Consider the following 26,342-nt stretch of genomic DNA (forward strand, 5'->3'; position numbering starts at 1 on the left):
TCCAGTGTCCAAGTCGGGCTTAAACAGTTTCCTCCACATAATACCCACTGATTCAGTATATATGCAAGATATTCCATTCAAGCATTTCACAGCACTACTAAAGCACATCACTTAAACAACATCCGCTCAAAAATAAAACAAAAAACTCATAACACTAAGACGAAAAGAGGAAACATCAAAATCCTTTAATTCAAGATGTATTTGAATTCCGAAGGCGGTGCATTTAAATCCCCCTTATAATGCATTTAAATCCCTTATATTATGATGCACTTAAATCCCTCAAAAATCTTGTAGCCAGCGCGCCCCTTGACCAGTGCCTTCAAAAAAAGAAAAAAAAAATCCCCTCTCTGGCAGGCAGGCACGCAGGCAAGCAGGGAAACGCACTAACAGGCACGCAAAGCAGGGGAAGAAAAGTAGGGCAGCGAGAGAGAGAGAGAGAGAGAGAGAGAGTACAGCATGGCAAAGGAAAATAACAGAGGAGAGATGGGATACGAGGAGCAAAAGAAAAAAAGAGAGAAGGCGTGACAAGGAGACGAGAGAAGAGAGAAGACAGGATCCGCACTAACACGCACGTAAACCAGGAGACGGGAAAGTAGAACAAATGGGTGGAGGCGAACAGGGAAGTGATGAGAAAAGACAAGAAGAAAAATGAAGGAGAGATGAGAGAGAAAAAAGGAAAGTATGAGATGAGAGAAGGAAGGAATAGAAGAGATGAGAGAAGGAAGGAAGGACGAAAATACGATGGGAGAGGACATGAGAAGCAAGGAAGGAAGGAAGGGAAGAGACGATGGGAGAAGACATGCAAGAAGCAAGGAAGGGAAGAGATGAGAGAAGAAAGGGAAGAGATGGGAATAAGGGAGGGGTAAAATCCAGAAATGAAGCGAAGGGAAGAGATTAGAGAAGGAAGAAAGGAAGGGAAGAGATGAGAGAAGCATGGAAGGGAAGAGATGAGAGAAGCATGGAAGGGAAGAGATGAGACAAGAAAGGATGTGCATGAGATGAAACTGAATGGACTGGGAGAGGGTAGAGGAGAGAAGAGAGTAGGGTAAGAAAGGAATAGGTAACAGGAAATAGTCTCTTTACATCTACTACTACATTCTCTCTCTCTCTCTCTCTCTCTCTCTCTCTCTCTCTCTCAGATAAGGGAGGGGGCCTGAGATGAAGAGGACGACATTATGACACGAATTATCAGTCCATGACGTCGTGAATTATTCAGTAGCTCTGTGACAGACCCCCCCCTTTCTCTCTCCCTCTCCCCCCCTCTCTCTCTTTCTCTCTCTCTCTCTCTTCTTCCTCTTCGAAGTCTCAATTCCCTATAATCTTGTCATCTCTTTCCTACTCTATTTCATTTCTTTTCGCTTCCTCCTTTTGCATGTAACTCACGTCTCTCTCTCTCTCTCTCTCTCTCTCTCTCATCATCCTTTCTTCGCTCCGTCTTAATCGGCTTTCCTTCTCCATGATCCTTCCTCCTTCCTTCTCTAATGCTTCCTCTCTCTCTCTCTCTCTCTCTCTCTCTCTCTCTCTCACACACACACACACACACACACACACACACACACACAATTATGTATCTAATTACGGAGTAAATATATTAAGTTCCCCCCTCCCTCCCTCTCTCTCTCTCTCTCTCTCTCTCTCTCTCCATTATTCATCCCTCTCTCCCATGCGGCTATTCACAGTGCCAGACAATCTAATTTCCATTCAGAATGACTGGTTTTGTTACGTTCAGGGAAGCCAGGAGATAAGTAGAGAAGGAGGGAGAATGAAGGAGGAAAGGGAAGGAGATAAGAAGGATAATTAGTAGGAAGCTAATATTACCGATGATGGTAATACAGCTACTTACTGCTACTACAACTACTACTATACTATTATTATTACTACTACTACTACTACTATATTTACTACTGCTGCTGCTACTACGATTACTATTACTCCTGCTGCTGCTCCTGATGATGATGATGATGATGCTACTACTACTACTAAAAATCGCCAACCCAATATAAAGTTGAAAACTGAAGTAGAATAACTCACCAAATATTAATTCAATGTAATAAAAAATACCACACATAATAATAAAAGCCTATTTATTACGATATACCACAAATTGAGTATTCCTCTCTCTCTCGAACGCTTTTTCCTCTGCACAGATGCTGACCTATGTAATTTTGCCAGGCCAAAAACACCGTGAGAAATGTAACCCAATCGCCCCCCCTCCCTCTCTCTCTGTAGGGAAAATGAAGAGGACAGAGCCAAGAGGAAAGGAGAGGAAACGGAAAGGGAAAGGAGTAAGAAAAGGGTGTGGAGTATGAGGGTTGTATGCGTGTCAGGGGAAAGGGAGAAAGAATGCTAAAGGAAAATGAGGGAAAAAGGGAGAATGAAGGGAAGTGAAGGATGAGGGGAAATGGGAAATGAGGGGAATGGGGGAATGTGAGAGGACAGAGAAAGGGGGGAATGAGGTGAGAGGACAGAGAAAGGGGGGAATGAGGTGAGAGGACAGAGAAAGGGGGGAAAAAGAAAGGGAGGACCAAGAACAGCCGAGAAAAAAAAAAAAAAAAAAAAAAAAAAAGGATGATACTAAGAAACTTGAAAAAGTCCCCTAAAATGAAACAACAGATTCGAAAAGTGAAGAAAAGAGCGAAAACAAAAAAAAATAAAAAACAACAGGCCCCACCATGACAGAGAGAGAGAGAGAGAGAGAGAGAATTACAAGTGGGGATAAACTGCCTACCGATGCTACTGAACCTGACATTTGCAGAGGATCAGGTCAACATGAGGTGGACTGGGACGATAGATAGAGAGATAGATCGACTGATGTAGACAGAGGCATACAAAAACATACAGAGACAGGCAGACAGACATACAGACGTGCGGTGGGTGTGTAGATATGTAGATAGACAGATGGATAGATAGACATGCCTCATTCACTCTTTCTCTGACATTTCTTTCTCTCTTCCTCTTTCTACCACCATTTTTCTTCATTTTCTTTTTTATTACCTCTTGTTATCCAGCTCTCTCTCTCTCTCTCTCTCTCTCTCTCTCTCTCTCTCTCTCTCTCTCTCTCTCTCTCTCTCTCTCTCATCCACATTAATATTCCCCCGTGGAGCAAGATAGGAAGCCTGCCAGAAAAGTGTGGTATCTCTCCCCCGCTGTGACAGAAGGGGAGGGGGAGGGGGGGAGAGAGGGAGGGAGGAAAGGAGGAGATGGGAGGGGCAGCTAGTTACCAGCACCCTCGAACTCTCCCCTCCTCTCTCTCTCTTTCTCTCTCTCTCTCTCTCTCTCTCTCTCTCTCTCTCTCTCTCTCTCTCTCTCTCTCTCTCTCTCTCATTCCACTCTACTCAATGTTTATGATAATATGGAACAGAATGTGTGCATGAGAAAAGTATGCAGAGGGGGAAGGGAAGGAAGCAGAGAGGAGGGGAGGGAAGGCGAGGAGGAGGGGGATGGAGAAGAAGAGGGGGAGGGGAAGAAGAGTAGGAGAGTTCAGGGGTGAGAAGGGGGCGGGGAGCAAGATGGGGAGGTGAAGACGGGGGAGAGACATCCTGTTACAAGCTCCACACCCCACCACACTCCTAACCCAATCCTCTTTGATATCATATTTACTATTCCAGTATGGCCTATGTTGGTGAGAGAGAGAGAGAGAGAGAGAGAGAGAGAGAGAGAGAGAGAGAGAGAGAGAGAGAGAAATAAAATCAAACTGGAAATCAATGTGAAAAGGCTAAAGAGAAGACCAAAAGAGAGAAGACAAAAGAGAGAAAAAGAGTAAAGAGGACAACGGTAGGAAGAATGAGACTGGTATTGGAGACAAGGGGGGGGGGAGTCCTTTCAACATCACAAATGAAGACTACCACACTGATTACCTAGGCGGCCCTGACGATAAATAGATATACATAGACAGATATAGACGGACACAGGTAGACAGGTAGATGGATAGGAAGACAAGAAGGCAAGTAGATAGACAGACACAAGTGGAGGTAGATAGATAGGTAGGAAGACAGGTGGGAATGCAAGTAAACAGATAGACAGACACAGGCAGAGGTTGACAGGTAGGAAGACAGGCAGAAAGGCAAGCAGAGGTAGACAGACAGGTAGACAGCCAGCCAGAGGGACAGACTGATAGGGTGACGTACAAAAGGAACAAGTAGAGAGAATAAAAGACAGAAAAAGAAAAACAGAAGAGAAAAAGAAGGACATCTGAGGGGAAAAAAAAATGGAGAAGGCGGAAAGACAGAAAGAAAAAAAAAATCAAGACCACGAGAGAAAGGAGACAAAAGGGAAGAGAGTAAAAAGAGCAAAAAGAGAAGAGTAGGACAAAGGTAAGAAGAATGGTGTGGGATTTGGCTTATTTTTTTTTTTAATATCACAAATGAAGACATCCACGTGATAACCAGACGATCGGTAGACAGACATAGATAGACAGTTAGATAGATAGATAGATAGATAGATAGATAGACAGATAGATACACAGATTGAGGGCTGAATGTCTGATGTAAGTATGAATGACTAACAGGCTGAGATGGATGTATACAAACCTGACTGACTGGGTTATACGTGAGTCACACACAGTATTTATACACATACATAAAAATACACACACATACACAGATGAGAAAAAAAAAAAAAAAGAGAGTATGTAAAGTGTCAGGGGCAAAAAAAGGTAGTTAAACGAGAGAGAGAGAGAGAGAGAGAGAGAGAGAGAGAGAGAGAGAGAGAGAGAGAGAGAGAGAGAGAGAGAGAGAGAGAGAACATTTCTGCTCTTGACAGCCGACAAATCACCGCTCCCAGAAACAACAGGAATATTCAGAACAACTTTGATTTAGAAATAACTTAGATTTTGAAGTGACTGATCTGAATGACCTTGAAGTGGCATTGATTCTGATATGACTGATTTTGAAGATACTCTGGGACGAGGAGAGAGAGAGAGAGAGAGAGGGGGGGAAGAAACGGGGTGAGAGAGGAATTGGAAGGATCAGGAAGAGCAGATAGGGGATGAGAGGGAGGGGAAGAGAAGGAAGGAAGGAAAAAAGGATGGACCTGAGAAAGTGGGTTGCGATGAGATGAGAGGATAGAGGAAGGGATGGAAAGGGGAGGAGGAGGAAACGAAGGAGGGAAAGAAGAAAATCTGAAAAGAAAGAGTGAAAGGAGAAGTCAGACAGGAAGCGAAAAACACAAGAAAAGAAAAAATATATTGAGAGAGAAATACAAAATCCGAAACAAAGAGAAAAGAAAAGCAAGAGGCGGAGAAAGGAAGTATGATAAAATTGATGGAAAGAATAAAGAATAAGAGGAGGAGGAGGAGGACGAGGAGGAGGACGAGGAAGAAGAAGAAGAAGAAGAAAGGAAGGAGGAGGAGGAGGAGGAGGAGGAAGGAAATGGAAAACTCTAAGACACAGGGGAGAAGCAGAAAACAAGATTAGAATAAGAAATTACGGAGAAAAGGGGAAGAATTATGGTGTGTGTGTGTGTGTGTGTGTGTGTGTGTGTGTGTGTGTGTGTGTGTGTGTGTGTGTGTGTGTGTGTGTGTGTGTGTGTGTGTGCCGGGTGACAGTGAGGAAGTGAATAAGACAAAACGAAGTGGGAAAGTGTCAATTAGAGAGAGAGAGAGAGAGAGAGAGAGAGAGAGAGAGAGAGAGAGAATGTATCCAAACAACAGAACTATTACGACACAAAGACAAGGGAGAAAGAAGAGAGAAAAGAGAGAGAAAAACGTAGAGCAAGATAAATGACAGGAAGGGAAGAAGAATGAAAGAAAATCGAGACAAAGGAAGAAAGGAAGGAGAAAGGAAAGGTTGAGAGAGAGAGAGAGAGAGAGAGAGAGAGAGAGAGAGAGAGAGAGCGTTGACAGAGACCTAATAACCCTGCCAGCGTGACAAATCTCCTCGTCTCTCTCCTACGCCGGCGATAGAAAAACAAGAGATAGATATTGAGGCAGAGGAGAGGAGGAAGATAGATAGATAAATGGAGAGAGAGAGAGAGAGAGATGAAGAAGAAGCCGGGGACACAGATATACAAAAAGGAACAGACTGATACATAAGCTGATATGAGTACTGATACACAAAGCGCTGGATATACACAAACAGACACTGATGTAGGTGCAAACTGAAAAACTGACCAAAGTAGACAGACAGACAGACAGCTAGACAGACTTACAGACAGTGACATAAGAACACACCACCACCACCACCACAGCCACTATCATCATCACCATCACCACCACCACCGTTTCCCAGACTAACTCTCCTGTACATAATCGAATCTATTAATACTTCTAATCAAACTCTTATTAATATCTCCCTTTATTTCTCATTCCAATCACCTTCCGAGGCAACACACTCATGCAGCGATATATCCAGCCGGCGTATCACCATTGTCAGCCTATTATCAGCTGGCAATTAAGGGGCCTGGTGACTGATAACGTCCACGCCTCTTAATCCCCGCCTATCAGAGAGTCGCACCCAAACAGCCCTCATTCTCCACGCCAATTACCACGCGTCTGTCTAGATGCGAGGGTGTGGAATGGCTGCTGGATCAAGTGGGAAATGGATGCATGGATGAACAGATGACAGATTCTGAATAAACAAGATAATGATAAAAATACAACGGCGGAGTTACAGGTGAATGGATGGATGGATCGATGGATGGAGTGATGGATGGACGGACACATAGGAGATAATTTAATACTGCAATACAGAATAATTCACGGATCAATGAGGTAGACATAGAAATGGATGAATGCCTGGCTGGTCTTATGAGTGGATATATGCATGGATGAAACAAAGGTAGGTAGGTAGGTTAAGTGGATAAGCTGGTTGAGAACGCAGGCAGGCTGGCTGACAGAGTTGGATAGACAGATGAGTCAAATGTATGGAGAGACTGATGAGAGGGAAAAGATGTGAAAGTAAAGAACAGAAACGGAGAGAGAGAGAGAGAGAGAGAGAGAGAGAGAGAGAGAGAGAGAGAGAGAGAGAGAGAGAGAGAGAGAGAGAGAGAGAGTGACCTTGAAGGGGAACAGAAAACGAAGGATTTGCCGGGAAACAATCAGAAAAAGCACCACTCAAAGAAAATAGCGAGAGGTCAAGAAGCAGGAGAAATCCGGGAGGAAAACACAATCACGAAAATACGACAATATAGGAAGAGGGAAAACTTGACGGGAGTGAGAATAAGAAAAAGAAAATAACAGAAAAAGGAATAAGAATAAGGAAAGGAAAATTAGGGGAAAACATAGGAAAATGATGAAAAAGGTAATTGGGAGGGAATGAGATCCGGAAAAAGGAAAAAAACAGGCAAAATGATAAAGAAATTTGGAAGGAAATGAAGAGAGAGAGAGAGAGAGAGAGAGAGAGAGAGAGAATATTCCACCTGACCCACCTCATGCTCACTCCAACTCTACAAAACAGTCATAGCCGTGATGGAAGTGTCGAGGGTGAGAGGCTGCAGTCACTCAACATTAGCTAAATAAATTATGCCCACAATCGTCATAACATTTTTCCATGGAAGAGTTCATGTATACTTAATCTCTCTCTCTCTCTCTCTCTCTCTCTCTCTCTCTCTCTCTCTCTCTCTCTCTCTCTCTCCATGCACTTCTATAACGCAAGGTTTCAGTTTACCTACACAGTGCGAAAGTTAAAAGAACCTAGAGAATAATACGGGATGGAAACTGCTGGATGAGTTGTGTACAAAGAAGTATAGACTCTTTTACCCCATGATGATGATGATGATGATGATGATGATGAGGAGGAGGAGGAGGAGCGAGAGGAGCAGGAGGAGGAATGACTACAACAAACACGAGTAACACCGCTAAACTCAAGCACCTACGACATCTGCAACATTTCCGCGGTATGCAAATGACGATGCCGGGAGCGCGGTGCAAAGTTGTTGAAGTGAGCGAGGCTATGCAAGATTGGACTAACTTGGGAGTGAGCAGGAATGACTTATCATTTTGCCCGGGCTGAAACTTAGGGCGAGGAGGGGGGTGATTTGGAAAATGAAACATGCTTAACTGAGCAACTGAACTGTATTACGTTTGCTAAATTTTAATGAAGTTATAATCATTTCATCATTATTGTTTTGCTATTACTATAATCATCTTTATTATTATTATTATTTTTTAATATTATTATTATTACTATTGACAGCCAGCTCATTTCCTCCTCCTCCTCCTCTTTTTCCCTCTCCTCCTCCTCCTCCTCCTCATCATCATCATCATCATTATCGTCATCATCATCACCATCATCATCATCCATACCCACTAATGTACAGCACAAAGGCTGGGTATGATTAAAACACACACACACACACACACACACACACACACACACACACACACACACACACACGAGCAAAATAACCTCAATTATTCTGAAACAAAGAACGATATGAATCACCTTTTTTAAATATTAAGTCAAGCAATTCCCACACAAAGAAAAAAAAAAAAGGAAAAAAAGAAGAGAACAAAGGCCGATAAACAGTTCAATATGCCATGAAATTATAAGTAGTTAAGTATTTTGAAAGTGCGTCATTGTAGTGAAGGGATTAATTTGGGAGAAATTTAGTGAAGGAGTGAATGAGGATTTTTTTTTTTTCAGTATTTTCTTTTCAAGGTTTATTTCCTAAGCTGAATCAAATCGTCTGGGAAATAATACGTAAGAGGTTAATCCCCCAAATCCAAGACGTTAACCCCCTAAAAAATTCTCATAAAACGTAAGCCCCACCAAAAAATCAAGTCCATTAACCTCCTTCCCCAAATGTTAGACGTTACCTCCCCAAAAAAAAATCTATAAAACGTTAATCCCCCCAAATCTAAGACGTTCTCCCTGAAAATTCTCCCAAGACGTTAACCCCCTCAAAAAATATATATCCTGAGACGTTAACCCCCATATTTAAGGCGTTACCCCCACCAAATAATCATTTTTACAATTACAATAAGTATACTAATAATTAACAACACGTATAATAATAATAACAATAATAATCTGAACACAAAGAATGCCAAGCAAGGAACAAAAGGGTTGCAAGGGAATCAATGGAGCATGGAGAATTAAGCTGCAAGATTAAGCAACACCAAGAGGTTGCAAAATATTCATGCCTTCTGTTGTTGTAAGGGATTTATTGCACGTGTTGATTACGACTGCTGAGGGGTATCATTTGCAAGACCATTACACTTTTTTTGTGTTTTGTCTTTGTTATTATTAGTTAATTTCCTTGTAGCGTTCGATTTGTTCTTGTTGCTCTCCTCCTCCTCTTTTCTTACTTCCTCCTCCTCCTCCTCTTTTCATTCTTCTTCTACTTCCTCCTCCTCCTCCTCCTCCTCTCTTTTTATCTTCTTCCCTTTCCCCTTTCTTTCCTTCTAATTTCCTGTATTTGTTGTCACTTGTTATTCCTCCTCCTCCATTCTTTCTTCTTCCTCTTCCTACTCCTCCATTCTTCCTTGTTCTTCCTCCTTCTCCATTCTTCCTCCATCCTCCTCCTCCATTCCTCCTTCCTCCTCCACCTCCATTCTTCCTTCTTCTTCCTCCTCCTCCTCCTCAACACATTACAAGCCTATCGATTATTGGCTACCACTGCTGTCCATTAAATTTCCCACTCCTGCAATGTCGCAAACAGCCCTATATGCTACTTGCTCGTAAAGGTGAAATGTGGACTAACTTTAATGACACCTTCCCAATGGTCATTCCACTGTATTAACAACTTTTTATGATGGAATGGTGTGTGTGTGTGTGTGTGTGTGTGTGTGTGTGTGTGTGTGTGTGTGTGTGTGTGTGTGTGTGTGTGTGTGTGTGTGTGTGTGTGTGTGTGTGTGTGAGAGAGAGAGAGAGAGAGTACCTTGCAATGGTTTTAAGGCAGCAACTAATCGTCTAATCTAAGCCTACTTACTTCAATCGTATCTAACTTTACCTTACTTAACTTCACTTATTCTAACGTCACCTGACCTGACCCTAAACTGACCCAATCCAACTTAACCAATCCACACATGACCTGCCCTCACTCGACCAAGCCCAATATAAACTAATTTAACCTAATCTAACCCAACCCTACCTAACCAAAGCCAGCCTAACCTGATCTTTCCCAAATCAACCCAACTTAACCCCACCCCACCCACACCAGCCCAGCCTAACCTAACTCTGTTCAAACTAACCCAAACCAACCTAACCCAACGCCAACCCAACCGAAACCTAACCAACCAAACTCTATTCAAACTAACCCAAGCCAACCTAACTCAACGTCAACCCAACCCAACCTAACCAAAGCAAGGCTAACCTAACCTAACCCAACTTAATCATCCACACCTCTAATCCAGGTCACTGTAATCCCTTCTGTCTCACCTGTTCTCTAATCCCCCACCCATCAAGGGATTATACACGCGATGATAGCTACTGTCTCTCGGCCACCCATATAAATCTAAATGTAGTTTGGCTGGAATGAAAATCTGATGAAGTCTACCCTGGAATTTCTGTGTGTGTGTGTGTGTGTGTGTGTGTGTGTGTGTGTGTGTGTGTGTGTGTGTGTGTGTGTCGACGCTGCGTGAGATGAAAAAAAAATTGTTGAAAAATATATCTCCGTAATCCCTATATATTTTTCTTGTATTTATTTGGGGAAATATATAACCTACCATTCTATCTACCTATCAGTCTCTCTGTCTATCTATCTCGATCTATCAGTCCCTATACTATATATTTCTCTTTCAATGAGTATACAAGAACCACACGACTCTCAGTGTTTTTTAAGCTAGTACACAAAAGCAGAATAAAAACAGAGAGAGAGAAAAAGAGAGAGAGAGAGAGAGAGAGAGAGAGAGAGAGAGAGAGAGAGAGAGAGAGAATGATTTACTACACTAATTCTGATCGACATTCTCAAAGATTTTCCGTCCACCAAAACGGCATCGTAAATATTTCGTGTTGTCAGGTAATACAGGTAGATAGATGGAGATAGATACATAGATAGATCGATGGATTGAGTGTAGACACACATACATAGGTAGATAGATAGATGGATGGATGGATAGATACATATTTAGATAATACAGACTGAGGAGTAGATAGACAAAACAGATAGATAATAACACAGACATAAAGATACGTCCATGAGATAGATAGAGAATATACCGATAGATAGGTAGGTAGACAGACAGACAGACACAGACAGAGAAGGCCATTTGAGATATAGATAAAAATACCTACCCATTCCATATTATAATTCAACATTCTCCTTCGTGATACATCATTTCAATACAGACAAAGATTCCATTAATAACATACAATAGGACAAAGAAAGAAAGAAAAAAAAAGAGGTGTTGATTATGCCTCCCACGCTATTCCCACCTTCTGAGTACATGTAATTAGAAGTACGTACACTACATTACGAAATACTGGCTTAGTACTCCAGAGTTTTCCGACGTGCAGAAAATAAATCGTTGTGTAAGATGTGTTGAGACCTCCCAGGCTACTCCTGCCTCCAGCGTACATGTAATTACAAAGTTAAGTACAGTACATCACAAAGCACTCGCCATGTACTCCAGTTTCATTACAGTGGAGAGAGCACACGCGATTCTCGATCTGTCATTAAAATGGATCTTAAATGAGAAACTGAGTACACGCAAACGCACGCACGCACACAAACTCGTACTCCGTTAATCTCGTACGTACCATCTCCCTCTCTCTTACCTATCTATCTATCTATCTATCCCTCCCTCCCTCCATCCATCTAACCATCTACCTATCTCTACCTCCCAGCAGCTTACATTCACCCCCAATTATCCTCTCTTTCTCTCTCTCTCTCTCTCTCTCTCTCTCTCTCTCTTCTACTTCCAATCCTCTCCCCTCCTCCTCCTCCTCCTCTCATCTCTCCACCATAACCCTTTCTCGTCCCATTTCACACACACTCCTCTCTAATTCGCACCAACTCACCTTTCCTCTATCTCCTCTCGATCTCTTCCAGTTCACCTCCTACCATTCTCTCTATTAATCTATTTTCTCGGAATTTTCTAGGTTAATTTTGTTTCCCTAGTATTACTCTCCACTTAATATTCGTCTCTCTCTCTCTCTCTCTCTCTCTCTCTCTCTCTCTCTCTCTCTCTAAGCTGCTATCTAATGTTCTCTCTCGTGTCACACCCTTTGTCCTGGGCTGGCCTCCCTCTCTCTCTCTCTCTCTCTCTCTCTCTCTCTCTCTCTCACGGTAAAGGAAGACGAAGCATAAATCAATGTAGAAAAAAAAGAGGAAAGAAAAAACCGAGGAAGACAGACGAATATCAAAGGGAGGGAAAATGAAATATAATCAATACCCAAGAAACAAAAAATGAGAGAGAGAGAGAGGTTATTAACAACACCTTTCAATCTCCCTTTCTCTCTCTCTCTCTCTTTCTCTCTCTCTCTCTCTCTCTCTCTCTCTCTCTCAGGCCGCGTGGTACCGAATATCTCAATATCGGATATCGAGGCCCACTACCCCGATAGGTTACCCTGCCCTACCTCTAAATACCTGCTCACGCTCTCTCTCTCTCTCTCTCTCTCTCTCTCTCTCTCTCTCTCTCTCTCTCTCTCTCTCTCAAAATCCCTCCCGTCTCATCCTCCTGTTTATCCCTCCCTCTCATCCTGTCTTTCCCTCCATATCCTCCTTCTCTTCTTCCACATCTACCTATCAACACTTCCACCCTCCCTCTACCCCTACCTATTTCCCTCTCTCATCCCCTTTCCTCATCTCTTTTCCTCTTTCCTCCGGCATATGAGTTGGAGCTTACGTTGGCACTTGAGTTGGGACTTAAGTTGGTGCTTGAGTTTGGGCTTAATTTGGCGATTGAGTTGGGACTTAAGTTGGTGCTTGAGCTGGCACTTAAGCTGGCACCAGAGTTGAGGCTTAATTTTTCGCTTGTGTTGGGACTTATTTGACGCCTGAGTTGGGACCTAAGTTGGCACTTGAGGTTGCCTGTTGTCACTTGAGTTGGGACTTAGGTTAGCGCTTGAGATGGGACTTGGGACTTAAGTTGGTGATTGAGTTTGGGCTTAATTTGGCGCTTGAGTTGGGACCTAAGTTGGCGATTGAGTTGGAACTTAAGTTGATGTTTGAGTTGGGACCTAAGCTGGCACTTGAGTTGGGATTAAGTTGGTACATGAGTTGGGACTTAAGCTGGCACTTGAGTTGAGACTTAATTTTTCGCTTGTGTTGGGACTTAGGTTGAAACCTGAGTTGGGACCTAAGTTGGCACTTGAGTTTGCGTGTTGTCACTTGAGTTGGGACTTAAGTTGACACGAGTTGGGATTTAAGTTGGCACTTGAGTTGGGACTTAAGTTGGTGCTTGAGTTCAAGCTTAGGTTGGTATTTGATCTGAGACTTTGGTTGGCATTTGAGTTGGGACTTAGGTCGGCGCTTCAGTTAGGACTCAAACAGGCGCTTGAGTTGGGATTTCAGTTGGCACTGGAGTTGGGACTTAATTTTGCACTGGAGTTGGGATAAGTTTGTTCTTGAGTAGGGACTGAGATTGGCACTTCGAGTTGGTACTTAGGTTGGTGCTTGAGTTGGGACTTAAGTTGTTGCTTGTGTTGGGACCTAAGTTGGCACTTGAGTTGGGACCCAGATTAATATTCTTGCTTTACTATCCTCTTCCATCAGCATGTAGAGTTAGATCTTGTAGTCACAGTCTTGTCCGTAACAAGCAGCCTCGAAAGGACAATAAGGTCTGTTGCTGTTTGCTTTCTTATGTAATCCTATGTAATCCTTTCCTCTCTCCTCCCCCTCCCCTTCGCCCGGTCCTCCATATCTAACTATCGACACGTCCTCCCTCCTCCTTCCCCCACCCATTTCCTTCTTTATCTTCCCCTACCCCCCTCTCCTCTCCCATTCTCCCCCTCCCTCTCCCCTTGTTGTATGTCCCTCCCCCGGTCATCCATATCTACCAATCCATTCCTCCTTCCTCTTCCCCTACCCATTCCCCTCTCTACCTTCCCCCCACCCCTTTCCCACTCCTTCTCCCCCTCACTCCCTCCCTCCCAGTCCCAGGTCCCCCTTCCCTTCCCCCAATCCATGTAGGAATTATTCATGGAGCAGTAACTGGCAGGCGGGTCCATAATGAAATACCAGGCTCGCTATCTACACCACCACCCCGTATAATTGCTGCAACAGGGAGGGGGAGGAGAGAGAGAGAAGGGGGAATGAGAAGAGGGTGTGTGGGGATGGGGAGAAATAGAGAGAAGAGGGAATGAGAAGGGCGTGTGTGGGGGTGAGGAGAGAGAAGGGCGGAATGAGAAAGGCGTGTGTGGGGGTGAGGAGAAAAAGGGGGAATGAGAAGGGGGAGTGTGGGGGTGAGGAGAAAGAGGGAGAAGGGGGAAGGGGGCGGGGGAAAAGACGGGAGGAGGGAAGGAATACAAAGGAACGCAAACAGCAACAGACCTTATGGTCTGTAAGGAAAGGAGTGAAGATGGGTTGGGGAGGGGAGTGGGGAGGGAATGTGAGCGCGATGAGAGAGAGAAGGGGGAAGGGGGAGGGATAGGATAGATATGGGGAGTGGGAAGGAAAGGAGCGAAGAGAGGAGTACAAAGGAATGCAAAAGAAATGCAAACAGCAATAGACTTGTTGATCATTTCGTGACAGATTGGTATCGGGAAGGTTATAACTAAGAAAACTATTCACCCGAGCAGATAAGCTATAGCCAGGGGTAGATAAGTGTGATAAAAAATGGGGTGAATGGGTAAATCAATAAGCTAAAGAATGGGGTGAATGGGTAAATGAATGAGCTAAAGAATGGGGTGAATGGGTAAATGAGTGAGCTAAAGAATGGGATGAATGGGTAAATGAGTGAGCTAAAGAATGGGGTGAATGGGTAAATGAGGAAGCTAAAGAATGGGGTGAATGGGTAAATGAGTGAGCTAAAGAATGGGGTGAATGGGTAAATGAGTGAGGTAAAGAAGGGGGCGAATTGGTAAACAAGTGAGCTAGAGAATGGGGTGAATGGGTAAATGAGGAAGCTAAAGAATGGGGTGATTGGGTAAATGAGCGAGCTAAAGAATGGGGTGAATGGGTAAATGAGGAAGCTAAAGAATGGGGTGATTGGGTAAATGAGCGAGCTAAAGAATGGGGTGAATGGGTAAATGAGGAAGCTAAAGAATGGGGTGAATGGGTAAGTGAGAAATCGAGAAAATGGTGAGAAGAGAAGGGTGAAGAAGAGAGATACCTTATTCATGGACTTGAAGGGGAGAGTGGAGGGGCGAGGAGTAGAAGGGAGAAAGAAAGAAGGGATAAAAGGAAGGGAGGGAACGAGAAGGAAGGGAGGAAAGGAAAAATGGTAAAGGGAGCGGAGGGGAGGGGAGGGGAGAGGAGAAAGACAGGTAAGAAGGCAGGCAGGTAAGAATGGTAGTTAAGGATGGGAAGGTGTGGGATAAGAAGACGAAAATAAGAAGTAAGGAGAGAGAGAGAGAGAGAGAGAGAGAGAGAGAGAGAGAGAGAGAGAGAGAGAGAGAAGTAATAGCACAAAGATAAGCAAGTACTACGGTACCTAACTTATAAGTATGATAAATATAGTAAAGAAAGTAGACCCCCTCCAACGAACAATTACCACCTGATGAAGACGGCAGGAAAATGTGCGAAGGATCATTACGTGGCGAAGAAAAACTATAATGAAAAATTAATCAAAAGAAAAAAAGTATGGGAGAATTAGGTGGAGGGGAAGGGGAAAGAAAATATGTTGAGTTAGGACGAGAAAGGGAGGAAAGGAAGAGGGAAAAGAAAAGGGTGAAAGATGAAGACGAACAAGAAGAAAAATGGAGGAACAGAGAAGGGGGTAGAGACTGGAGTGAAGACTGAAGGAAAGAGTGAGGAGAAAGAAGAGAAACAGAGGGATGGAGAACAGAAAAGGGGAAGTGAGAGAAGAGAGAGGGAAGAGGAAGAAAGAAAGGAGACGGGGGAAAAGGAACTGAGGAGGGAAGGGGGAAAGAAAGGAAAGAAAATGCGAGACGGAAGAGAAAGGGAAGAGGAAATGAGAAGGGAAGGCGAGAGGGAAGGGGAAAGAAAGAAGGGAGACAGGAAAAGGAAGGTGAAAAAGAAAGGGAGAGAAAGAGGCAAGAGGATGCGAGAAAGGGAAGAGGAAGAGTGAAAGAAAGAAGGAGAGAAAGAGAAGGGGGAGAACGAGGGGAGAGAGAAGTGAGAAGGGAGTCAAAGGGAGGGGGCTTACCTGCAAAAGGGATGCAAAGGAAGACGGCCAGTTCCTTGTGCATAATGTAGATGAGGGAGAGGGAGAAAGAGAGGGAGAGAGGTGATGGAAGAATAAGAGCTAGAAGGAGAGAGAGAGAGAGAGAGAGAGAGAGAGAGAGAGAGAGAGAGAGAGAGAGAGAGAGAGAGACGCCTGCCAAAAAAGTGAGGGGAGAGGAGGAATGATAACAAGGGGAGAAATGAGAGGGGAGAAGATAATGACGTCATAATAATGGATAAAATTTGGCTTTGAAAAAATGAGATGACGAAAAAAAAAAAAAAAAAAAGAGGAGGGGACGAACGAGTGAGAAAAAATGATGGGGGCAAAATGATGATGTGGTGGAGAGAGAGAGAGAGAGAGAGAGAGAGAGAGAGAGAGAGTGTGTGTGTGTGTGTGTGTGTGTGTGTGTGTGTGTGTGTGGTATACAGGTGTACGTGTAAATGTGTACCTATGTATGTATTCTAGAGGGATCACAATACAAAGAAAGAAGAAAAATGGAAGACGGGTTGGCCAGGGGGGAGGGCAGGATGGAGGAGATGTTGCGGAAAGGAGAACAAAGAAAACGCCTTGTAAGAAATCTTGCTGTGTTTATGTGGGTGAATTAAAGGCTGACGTGATGACAGTTGCACGCTCTTTGTGTGTGTGTGTGTGTGTGTGTGTGTGTGTGTGTGTGTGTGTGTGTGTGTGTGTGTGTGTGTGTGTGTGTGTGTGTGTGTACCATCACCATAACCACCACTACCACTACCACAACCATCACACCCATCATCATATCCTCAACCAAAAACAGGGAGGGTGGAATCCAAAAATATATGTGCGTACAATTTAGTCATCTTAAAAAATCCACCACCAATTTCACATCATTTCTCTTCATAAAAAAAAAAAAAAACTAACAAATATAAAATGGAATATAAAAAAAGATTACCTAGTGACTGTCATAGAAATTACCTTAGGAAAAAGGGGTGGAAAGAGAAACAGTAAAAAATAGATGTTAAACGAGAAAATATGAGAGAGAGAGAGAGAGAGAGCAAACGAAGCCATAAACCCAGCAAAACGAACGCCGGGCATCACCTTCAAAAAAGTAAACATGGAAGCAGTCGACATTTTGCACTCAACCTTTCCCCTCCCCTTCCCCTTCCCCTCCCCCATCCCCCTTCCTCCAAGCTCGTCCCCCTCCTTCCTCTATAAGCCCCTCCCTTCCCCCTCCCTTCTAAGCGACCTCTACCCCTTCCCTAAACCCATCCCCCTCCACCATCCCTCCTAAGTCCGCTCCTCCCTTCTTCATAAGACGCTTCCCTCCCTTCCCCTTCCTTTAGCTCCCTCTTCCCCTCCCCAAGCCTCCACTTCCCTCTGTCTTCCCCAAGATTCCGCCACCCTCCTCCTCTCCTATGCCCCCTCTATCCCCTTTCCCCCAACCTCCCTCCTCCTCCCTACCCCTTTTTCTCCTTTCCCCTCCCCCAGTCTTATAATGTACTCGCCTGTGTTCGAATTCCTAGACACCCCCAGGTAAACAACAGGTTTAAAACACAGCCTCAGGGGAACGATTAACCTCCTTCAATCCAATCACGTATTCTTATTTCTTATTTAACTTATTTTACCTATTTATAGACTTTACTTATTTATTTACTTATTCATTTATTCATTCACTTTATTTACCCATTCATTCATTCATTTACTTTCACCTTAGGGGACTTTGAACTGGAGGGGTTTGACTAGAGCCTCCACTAACCACTACCTGAGGTCTCTCCTTCCTAAGTTGAATACAATCGTCTCCAAACAGCAAGAATTACATTAGAAAGTACGTCCTAGGATTGAAGTGGCTTATTATCATCTCGTATCGATTTCTTCTGTCATACTCTTCATCCTATTTTTCACCCTCGTATGGCTGCCAAACTCTTAGCAGCAGTACGGGTGAAGATAAAAAGAAATAACACGCAATTTCAAATAAACTCAAGATTATTCCCTCGATCCTGGTTATGAAGTGTCTCGTACCTACATATGTGAAAAAAAAACGTACACAAAAAATCCCGTACACACATTCATATCCTTGTGAGGTGCTTGGTTCCTGCATGAGTTGAGATTGAAGTACACACAAGAATTCTCATACACAAATTTAGCCCCAGTAAAAAATAAGTAAGTAAATAAAATAAATAAAAAATCCCACACTCATATTGTGCTTAAAAAAAAAAGTTGATAATTTTGACTTACTTAACGGAGATCAGGAAAAAAAAAAATCCAACATCCAAATCAAGCCAAAAAATATATACAATTTTCGACGTACTTTGCGTGGGTCGGGCGGTGGTCTCTGCATCTTCGGCACCAGCTCCAGCGGCGATGACTTTGGCTGCGTCTTCCACCACAATGCATCCTTTGGTGCCGTGGTCCAGGCTGGCCATTGCTGCAGCGAACGGACACGGGGAAAAGTTAGGTGTCGTGGTATTATTATTATTATTATTTTTTTTTTATTATTATTATTATTATTATTACTACTACTACTACTACTACTACTACTACTATCAAGGTGAATAAGAGGTTTAGTTTTTCAGTTACATTTGCATTTCGCTTTTTAACAGCTGCTTTTGCTTGTTTTAAAAAGCTTATTTATTTCATTGTATTCTCTCTCTCTCTCTCTGGAACACACACACACACACACACAACCATTAAAAAATCAACCTCTCCTCAATCTACACAACCCATGAAATCCTCTGTATCCTAATTACCCAACCTCATATACCCTCATTTATCCCTGGCATTAACCTCCTCATTAAAAACAAATTACCCTTCATGCTAAACAAGGGGATTGGCTGCCTTGTTCCTTTGTTCTAGTAATTAGGTCATTTCCTTGGTAATTATAATCTAGGTTATGTTTAGTATGAGTAATGATGATGGTAAACGAAATCTCATTATAGGTTAGGAGTGGTGATGATAGGGATGATGATGATGATGATGATGATGAGGATGAGGATGATGATGACATGGGTAGCAACAGAGCCGAAGAAACCCCCCCCCCCTCCCTTCTTCGTCTAATCCTGGCTCTGCCCTTCTTATAAAACACTGGGTGGATGGGTAGGTCTTTACATAATGGGGATGATGGGGTGGGTGGGCAGAGCGTGGGGGGTTAAACTGAGGGGGGTGTTTTTCTTTTTTCTGCCAGTTTACTTGTCGGAGGGTTTGGTGGGTAGGGGGGGAGCAGCTATCCTTTTCTCACACACATTGGTAAGACTGTACAAGAATTAGCAATATACTCGTACCTCGACAAATAACCTCCCCTATGCAGTCCTATGTGCTCTCTCTCTCTCTCTCTCTCTCTCTCTCTCTCTCTCTCTCTCACACACACACACACACACACACACACACACACACACACCTCCCCTTCGTTTTAGCCCCTCCCTCAATTATGCTCCTACTCATTAACAAACAGGACGGGTACCCTTAACAAAATTCTTGCATATATAAACACGGATCGATAGCCCCTCCACTCTCTCTCTCTCTCTCTCTCTCTCTCTCTCTCTCTCTCTCTCTCTCCATTATGCAGCACTGAATAACTGATTGAAAATTAATATGCTAATTCTGAATAAATGGGAATTAATAACATATGCCACTGAATTATTGAGAGAGAGAGAGAGAGAGAGAGAGAGAGAGAGAGAGAGAGAGAGAGAGAGTTACATAGAGTTACATAGATACACAGATCACACAGACCTTACGGTCCCTACGAGGTGGTCCGGCCTTAATCCTAATATAGTGCATAGGAGCAGGAGAAAAGGATAGCACAGCAGAAGGCTCTCTCCCCCACCCTCCAGACCCTCCGGCATTTGCCGTACAGGAAACAAGAGAGGAAGTAATACCTTGCAGGAATGAAAAACCTGAAGGAATTTTATAGGATCGGCAGAAAGTAGAATAATATGGAAAAGGAAAATTTGGGCATACAGCCACATACTTACTCTATGCATGCAATTTTTTTGTTTTTGTTTTTTTTTATCAAAAGATGAATAGAATGTTTATCTATTATTTATATTCTATAATACTGTCTGTGTCTAATAGACACATGAATGCAGACGCGAATATGCAATAATTGCTCCATCCTAACTAAACGATACCCATTGCGTCGAGATACATGTCCAGTCTCTTTTTAAACATATTTATGGTACCACTTTCAATCACATTCCCAGGGAGTTTATTCCATTCGCTTACAACAGAGTAAGTGAAGAAGTTTTTGGTTGTATCAAGATTAGCCCTCCTTGCTTGCAACTTCATACCATTTCCTCGGGTTACAGTCTCGGCAATTACTGTGAATAGCTTGTTTGAATCAGTATTACTGAAGCCTTTTAGCATCTTAAAACATTCAATCAGTTGTCCCCTGAGTCTCCGTTTTCTAAGAGAGAATAGGTTTAATTCCTTGAGTCTCTCGAGGTATGGTTTATTCCTCACGGACGGGATTAACTTGGTAGCCCTACACTGGACCGCTTCCAGTAATTCTATATCTTTAATTGGGTGAGGCGCCCAAAACTGCACTGCAAACTCTAAGTGTGGCCTGACTATGCTTTTGTATAGGGGGATTACAATATCTTTGCTTTTATATGTAAAATGTCTTTTGATGAAGCCTAGGGTCCTGTTGGCCTTATTGGCGGCAGAGATACATTGATTCGAACATTTCAGATCGTCTGAAATTAGTACGCCTAGATCCTTAACTAGTGAGGACTTGCTAATGATTTGGCCCTTCATTTCGTAATCATACCTTTTGTTTTTCTTCCCACATTGCAGTACCTGACACTTGCTTACATTGAAGGGCATTTGCCATTTTTCTGACCAGCTGATAATTTTATCAAGGTCATTTTGAAGGCTAATTCTGTCTTCTTCAGTTAATATAGTGTTGCCGATTTTTGTGTTTGCAAATTTAGAAATGAAGTTGTTTAGGCCAACATCGATATCGTTAATATACATAATAAATAGGACTGGTCCCAACACTGATCCCTGAGGAACACCACTGGTCACTGGAGAGAGAGAGAGAGAGAGAGAGAGAGAGAGAGAGAGAGAGAGACAGACAGACAGACAGACAGACAGACAGAGAGACAGAGAGAGAGAGAGAGAGAGAGAGAGATGGGAAAGGTCAGGTGAGTGAGAAAGGGTAGCTTGTTTATGGAGGAAAACCCTGGGTCATTATACAGAGAAAGAAGACTGAGGAGGAAGAAGAGGGGAGCAAGAGGGAAGGGGGAGGAAGAGGAGAATGAAAGAGGAAGAGAAGAGGAGGAGGAGGAGGAGGAGGAATAAGGCGAGGAGGAAGAGGAATAAAAAGGGAAAGAATAAAAATAATAAAGGAGGGGAAAGCGAGGGAACAAAAGAAAAGGGAAAGACGATAATCGAAGGAGAAGGAAGTCAGATGGGGAAAGATGAATATGACGTGAGAGAAGTGACAAATAGAGGGGAAAATGAGGGTGAGAGATGAGTATGGGAAAATGAAAAGGGAAAATGAGTAGATAAGGGAAATAAGAAGGTGTGGGATGAGAGTACTGAGAAATGAAGCAGGGAAATGGAGAGATGAGACGAGTGAAGGCAGGGGAATAAGAAGAGAAAGGAAATGAAGGATGAAGGGAGGAGTAGTGAAAAGAGAAAGGATGAAAAAAATGAGAGTAAGAGGAGATATGGAGGAAACAATGAGGGGAAATGAAGATAGGTACCCGATGAGTGGTGGTAGGGAAATATGAAGGGGAAATGGAGGAGGAAGGGAAGAGAAGGGAAACTAGAGAAAAATGAAGAGGGGAGGAAGGTGAAAGATGAGGGTAAAGGGGAAATGAGGAAATGTGACTTGATAGGTGGAGGTGGTAGGGGAATATGAAGAGAGGAAGTGGAGGAGGAAGGGAGGGGAAGGGAAGACAGAGAAAAATGGAGAGGGGACAGAGGTGAAAGATGATCGTAAAGGGGAGGTGAAGAGGACAAAACGAGGGGAAGCATGAACAGAGAAAGATGAAGAAAAATATGAAGATAAAGATGTAAGAGGAAGGGAGAGAGATATTGGTGGAGAAGAAAGGAAGGTTGGGAGACGCGAGGGGAGAGAGAAGGGGAGGAGAAGGAAAGAAGAAGGGAGAAGAAGAGATAAACGCACAGGGAATGATAGAGGGTGAGGGAGAAGGAAGGTGAGAAAAAAGGGAGAGAAGAAAGCTAGAAGAGAGGGGAGGAAAGTGAAGATATGACAGATAAGGGGAGAGAATAGAGCAAATAAAGGGAGGGGAGGAAACTATGGGGAGATAAAGGGAGGGGAAAGGAAGGATATGGGATGGAAAAATTGGAATAAATTATGAGTGAGGGGAGACAGAGAGAGAGAAGGTTACTGAGGGGAGAGGGGAAGAGAACTAGCTAATTATGAGAGAGAGAGAGAGAGAGAGAGAGAGAGAGAGAGAGAGAGAGAGAGAGAGAGAACTTTATTACACATTTTAATTTCATCCACAAAATTATATATTACTATACAGTTGTACATACTCCTTCCCCCCGAACCTCACAACACCTGTCCTCACCTGTCCTACCTACCTATCACCATCATCATCATCATCATCACCACCACCGTCATCATCATCACCAGCGCCGTCATCATCATCATCAGCACCACCGTCATCATCATCGTCACAACCACCACCTCTGCCTAATTAAAACACACACACACACACACACACACACACACACACACACACACACACCACTCCTCCTACCCCTTCCCTTTCCTTGCCTTCCTCCTCTTCCTTCTTATCTACCTCTACTCCTCCCTCCGCATACCTCTCTCATTCTCTCTCTCTCTCTCTCTCTCTGGCCGTAAAACCTGTCGTCTTAGTATCTTCATTACGTATTCAAGAGCGGCTTCGGAGGGGGAGGGGGGGGAGAGGGGAGGAAGAAAAAGGGTTAAGGGAGGGGACGGGGAGGGGGAAGCAAGGGGAACGAGGGAAATTGAGAGGGAAAAGGGACAGGTAAGGTAGGATGGTAAGAGGGAAGTGAGGGGAGGAAAACGGGGCTGAGGGAAAAAGGAGGGAAAAGGGGAAATGGAAAGGTGAGGAACAAAGAGGAGAAAAGGGAAAGAAGGGAGGAAGGAGGGGAGAGATGGAGGACAGAAAGAGGAGGAAGACGGGGATAAAGGATAAGGGGAGGGGGAATAACAAGGAAGGGAGGGCAGAGGGAAAGGGGTGAAAAAAAGGGGGAGGAAAGGTATGGATGTGGGAAAATGGGGGAAAAGGAGACGGGAAGGAAAGAGAAACGGGTAGGAGAAGGAGGGAAGAGAGGAGGACTGGAGGCAAGCGGAGAGAAAGGGAGGAGGGGGAAAGATGGAGGGGAATTTGGGAGGGAAAAGGGAAGGAAATAGAGGAAGGTGGAGGAAAAACGGGAAAGGGAAGGAGGGAAAAGGGTGGGACGTTGAGGAAAGTGGAGAAAAAATGGGAGAAGGAAGGAGGGAAAAGGGAAGGCAGAGAGAAAAAGAAAGGAGAGGGAAGGGGGAAGGAAAAGGGAAAGGGCAGCCAATTCACAGCAATATGGTTAAGGTCAGGAGGGAGGGAGAGGGAAGAGAGAAACGAGTTGAGGGAGGGAAGGAGGAATGAGGAAAGTGAAGGAAAATGATGATGGGTAAGGAGGGAGACAAAGAGGAAGAAATAACAGGGAGGGAGGATGGGAGAGGAGGAGATAAAAGGGGGAAACAGAAATGAAAGGGAAGAAGGGAGAGGGGGAGATAAAGGTGAAGAAATGAAAGAGAGGAAGGGGAGAGGAAGGAGGAACAGGGAAGAAAAAATGAGCGAAAAGGGGGGAGGGAGGGAGGTAAAGTTTCTCCTGCTCATTATTTCTTATTTATATTATCAATTTCTTCCACCTTGGCCAAATTTACGAGACACAAAAATCAATGTCTGGAAAAATTAAGATTGCTGTTTTTAGTTGGGTTTTTCCAAATTTTTCGTATTTTTTCGTTCATCTCCTCTTAATTAATGTGAAGTTTTTAAAGAAAGCCATTATTTTTTCATTTAATTTTTTTGCATATTTATTCCTCATGCACCTCTGCGTATATTCTTTTTATTTTTTTAAAGCTTGGTACATGCATATAAATTCTTCTTTTAAGACCCATTTTTCATCAATCTATCGCATGCTACCTCCTATCCATCTCTGGCTTCTCCTCTTTCTTGTCTTTTTATTTACACATCCAATAATATCTATATACCTTAAACCCTCTTCTTCTTCCTCCGTTCTATTAATTAATATACCTTTTCATTTACCCCATCTACCTCAATTATCACCTTCTACCTCATACGCGCCTTCTTACCTTAATTAATCAATCTCCCATTTAACCTACCTAGACTATCATTTTCAACCTCACGTGGACCTCTCAGCTTATGTTCCTTATTTTTTTTATTCATTCATCTATCTATCTATCCATTTATCTATTTGTTTATTTATTGTCGTTCTGATCAATTCCACATTCGGATGGGGACGTGAATGTACAGTCCCGGCCCTGAATTCCTCTACACTTATGGGGTTTCGATCCTAATGAAGCGGAATCTGAACTCCTTTGGCTCACACTGATTAGAGGAACATGATCTCGTTAGAGCCTGGCCGGAGAATTCGTGACGCCATCTCTGTTGTTATTTATCCTGCATATTAAAGTCCCAATTATCTTCTTTTAATGCGAACCCATGTCGATGTTAAAGCGATAAAATTAACATACAAGAGAGTGCTCAGTGTAATAAGGAAAATAAATCGCTCAATAAGACGTGATACCAAGCCTCCAATACCACTGAAAATACGGTTCAGTTTCCAGACTAAATTACGGTTCACGGTTTCCAGACCAAAATACGGTTGTTTCGAGACCAGAAATACGGTTCACAGTTTCCAGACCAAAATAATGTTCAGTTTCCAAACCAAAATACGATTCACTGTTTCACGACCATAATGGAACTAGAGATAAGACTGTACGGAAAAAAAAAATTCAAACAATGACCTCTTCCACCTCTCCCTATCACCCCCCCCCCACCTTCTCGGTAATCCACTGTGCTCTGACGGTGATCTGACTCCACAGGGCTTCTTGGTGATCAATGAAGGGCAGGAGCGAGAGAGGGAGAAAGGGAGGATGAGGGAGAGGGAAGGTGATAAGAGGGAGGAAGAGAGATGGAATGGGAGTGATGGAAAGAGGGAAGGTGATGGTAAGGGAAGGGAAGGGAAAGGGAGGGGGTAGGGGGAAGAAAAGGGGGAAAGGACCGGGAAGGGAAGGCGGAGGGAGAGGGAGATGGAGCGGGAGAGACGCTTGGGGGGATGAGAAAGAGAGAGAGAGAGAGAGAGAGAGAGAGAGAGAGAGAATGGATAGCTTAAGGAATAATAAGTGAACGAAGAACGAAGAATGAGAACGTAGATAAAAAAGAAAATGGCAGAACACAATGAAGACTAAGTGTTCTCGAGGAAAAGGATGAGGAAGAAGAGGAAGAGGAAGAAGAGTAAGAGGAGGAAGAAGCGTAAGAGGAAGAGGAAGACGAGGATGAAATGGATGGCTGGAGCTCAAGCAGAGATGGATGGCTGAAAATGAGGAATGAGTTTCAACGGGAAAAAGCAAGGATACATAACAGATTAGGGTGCTCTCTCTCTCTCTCTCTCTCTCTCTCTCCACCCCGCTGTGAGCTAATCCCCAGGTCCCTGCAAGACAACAGAGCCAAATTAAGCCTCTGGGTCTTGCTGTGGGAGAGACTCATGGACTTACCCCACCCACAGAAAGCTCCCCCCCCCCCCGGCCGCTCTCTCTCTCTCTCTTTCTCTCTCTCTCTCTCTCTCCCTCCTACCCACAGAACCCCTTCCTCTCTCTCTCTCTTTGATGCTCCTTTGTCTCCCCCGACCCCCCGCCCAGCGAGTGTCTGTGTGCCTGTGTAATTATGCTTGTGTAAGACTAAGTGTGTGTGTGTGTGTGTGTGTGTGTGTACAAAAACTCGTCTAAAAATGAGAAAAAGAAAGTAATCTTAGCGGATATATTACGGTATCCCTAATTCTCTCTCTCTCTCTCTCTCTCTCTCTCTCTCTCTCTCAAAACTCCGAATTCAGGAACAATTCCTCCTTAGCGATTTATTTTTGGATCAGGCTGTTAATATCCTTTTGTACGTAATTTTTGAAGAGTAAGGTGAGACTGCAAGAATTTTTGTAATACAGAAGGGGTCAGTAACGTATAATAGGCAAA

General features: G+C 43.6%; 1 protein-coding gene across 1 annotated transcript in view; it reads right to left on the minus strand.

Annotated features, from left to right (window-relative positions):
* Positions 1-26,342, minus strand: part of Ten-a (Teneurin-a transmembrane protein) — a 475,834-nt gene that overhangs the window by 219,733 nt on the left and 229,759 nt on the right. Inside the window, 1 exon segment of the mRNA XM_080281215.1 lies at positions 18,447-18,563. Within this exon segment, the coding sequence (XP_080137341.1) occupies positions 18,447-18,563 (117 nt within the window).

The sequence above is a fragment of the Coenobita brevimanus genome, chromosome 88 (assembly GCF_032717465.1).
Source record: "Coenobita brevimanus isolate Jiangsu-jjx chromosome 88, ASM3271746v2, whole genome shotgun sequence".
Taxonomy (NCBI): Eukaryota; Metazoa; Arthropoda; class Malacostraca; order Decapoda; family Coenobitidae; genus Coenobita; species Coenobita brevimanus.